Raw genomic sequence first — 2,748 nt, forward strand, 5'->3', positions numbered from 1 at the left:
AATTGTAAAGACATACGAGATTATGCTCAACACTGTAAAATCATGATTAAAAAAATTAAATTTTAAAAAATAAACAGCAACTGCTGCTACTAAATTGGAGATGCAACATACAAATATTTGGTATTTAGTCTATACTGCTGTACGCGGAATATTCATTTCGGACGAATAATGGAAGAAGCGTCTGGCGAAGGCTAAATTTAGTTCGTTTTGATCTGTCTTTCTTCCCCCCCCCTTCCTGGGAAGGGTTTATTCCAGCGTTTCTCAACCTTTCAGTATTCGCGGCCCAGTTTCTAATCAGAATTTTCATCGCGCCCCCCGCTAACAGTAAAATGTATACAACAATAATGTATATTGAGTATTTTGAATTCAGTCTCTAAATTATTTTTAACTGCTAAAACAAAAGTAAAGTAAAAGCCAGCAGCAATTGAGATTGTAATTTGACTATGTTCGGAGATGATTTTTCAAAACAATTACAGTCCACACCTCTTTCAAATGATACTGTTGCTTGTCGAATTGGTGATCTAGCTGAAGATTTAAAATTACAGCTTTTCTCAAAATTGCGTGTCAAATGGTTTTCAATACAGCTTAATTATGCAACAGACATTAATATAGATGCTCTTTCAATTGCCTATATTCGATTTTGTGATAATAAGTTAATTGTAGAACTACTTTTCTGCAAATCAATCGATCTCAAAATAACAGCGCTCGCATTATTTGCTGTTTTAAATGATTTCATGAATGAAAAGAACATAGAAATCAAAAATTGCGTCGGAATATGCACCGATGGTGCTCGTATAATGTCCGGAAGATTCAAAAGTGTACAAGCACTTGTAAAACAAAAATCGCCTCAATGCGTCTGGACACATTGCCTGATCCACAGAGAAGCTTTGGCTTCGAAGGAAATGAGTCGTGGTTTGAATATTGTGTTAACTACGGTTGTAACCATAGTAAATTATATAAGAATGAGACCCCTGAGATCGAGAATCTTTTCCGCACTTCGTAAAGTCATGGGTTCAGTACATTCAGCAATACTATTTAATTGCGAGGCAAGATGTTCATTGCGTGAGAAATTTTTGCAACGTGTTTGTGAATTAAGAGAAGAAATCACCATTTTCCTAGAAGATAGCAGACCGGAAGCCGAGAATTTTCGCGATTGTTTATTTGTGATGAAATTGAGCTACTTGGTTGTCTTATTCCAGAAATTAAATAACTTGAATCTTCAACTCCAAAAAGCAAATACACATATGTTGGATACGAGTGATAAAGTTAATACTTTTTGTAGAAAATTGGAAAAAAATCTAACAATATTTTCAATTTCAAATGAGGATAATTGTACTAACACTTATAAAGCTGAAGAACAATTGAAGATGTCGTTTTTGTAACCATTGAAAATCATTTAGCCATGCTGACGAAGAATTTGAAAAAGTATTTTCTTGCTGACGACAAACTGATAGCCAGTTACTAGTGGGTTAGGGATCCATTTCATAAGACTTCCGAAGGACTCTTAATTAATGAGGAAGAAAAATTCACAGACTTCACGACAAGTGGCGAAACCAAAATACAATTCAGTAATTAATCACTATTTGAATTTCGGGCAAGAGTAGAGTATGATTTTCTGCACTAAAAACAAGGGCATTTCGTGCCCCACAGGCCACTAAAAACAAGTGCCCCACAGGTTGAGAATCGCTGGTTTATTCGATTAACAAACCAATAATGAAGATAAACAAATTTGTGAAGGGTCCGATTAAAAGATAAATTATTTTGTGAAGGGTCCGTTTTTATGTTAAAATATTTTGTGAAGAGTCCGTTTAACGGACCCAAATTTCTTCTAAACAGACCCCTGCATTTTACAACAATTAGTAATTTTTTTTTTTTTTGCAAATATTGTAAAAATTACGACATAAAAGATTTTTTTTCTGTAACATGATCCAGCAAAAATGGAGTTCATGGTAAAAATTATCGGCACCCAGAGTACCGATATTTTTTACAGTAGTTTGATCCTTAATGTTTTACAGTGTTAATGAAATATTTAAATAAAGATAATGGTATTTGTGTACTGAGGTGTTTAAATAACTTTACCTTTATGTTCATGAAACATTCTAATTTTATTAAAAAAAAAGGAAAACAAGATTTTTTTTCTTTCCTTTTTTTCTGGGATTAGAAAAATTTCTGTGATTGCTTAAACTTTTTAATTTTTATTGGAATTATAACAAAATTTGAATTAGACATACTACTGAGAGTATATTTTTGATTTTTAAAGTAAAAAAATAAAGTTTAAAAATGTTTTTTAAAATTTCACGAAAACATAAAAAATTAGTGTTTTTTTTGCCAAAATAATACAAAACAATTGATTTATAATGTTTTTATATATCTGTTTTCAGAGTTTGAAAGAAACAAAGGTCAATTCCGCTTACAAAAAATTATTTCTCGGTGATTGACAAATATATTTATTGACGAGTTCTTAAAACAAATTCTCATTAAAAAAAAATTTACAATATGTTTTTCAATCAGTTGAGAAAACACGTCAACACGGAAATTCACATGTATTTTTCCCGGCGTAGAATGTAGTGTTTTTGACCCTAAGCTTATCTTAAGCACTTTAATTATGCACCGAAAGACGTTTTTTTTAATTTTCAAGTATATTATTGTGTTTTTCGGAAATTAATTTCGTTTCTTCTCCTTATAAGACTCAATTATATTTTTTGCAACCCACATCCTGCTCAAACTTTATAAATTATATATATATAT

General features: G+C 31.3%; 1 protein-coding gene across 1 annotated transcript; it reads left to right on the plus strand.

Annotated features, from left to right (window-relative positions):
• The first annotated feature begins 443 nt into the window (after positions 1-443).
• LOC139425818 (zinc finger BED domain-containing protein 5-like) lies at positions 444-1,382 on the plus strand. Its single transcript, XM_071181786.1, has one exon. It carries the CDS (start codon positions 444-446, stop codon positions 1,380-1,382), a length of 939 nt encoding a protein of 312 aa, XP_071037887.1.
• The last annotated feature ends 1,366 nt before the right edge of the window (positions 1,383-2,748 follow it).

This window comes from Parasteatoda tepidariorum, chromosome 6 (genome assembly GCF_043381705.1).
Source record: "Parasteatoda tepidariorum isolate YZ-2023 chromosome 6, CAS_Ptep_4.0, whole genome shotgun sequence".
Classification (NCBI taxonomy): Eukaryota; Metazoa; Arthropoda; class Arachnida; order Araneae; family Theridiidae; genus Parasteatoda; species Parasteatoda tepidariorum.

What these genes read in the sequence shown, in the direction of transcription:
- LOC139425818 (XM_071181786.1), top strand. Translation starts at nt 444, where the DNA reads ATGTTCGGAGATGATTTTTCAAAACAATTACAGTCCACACCTCTTTCA.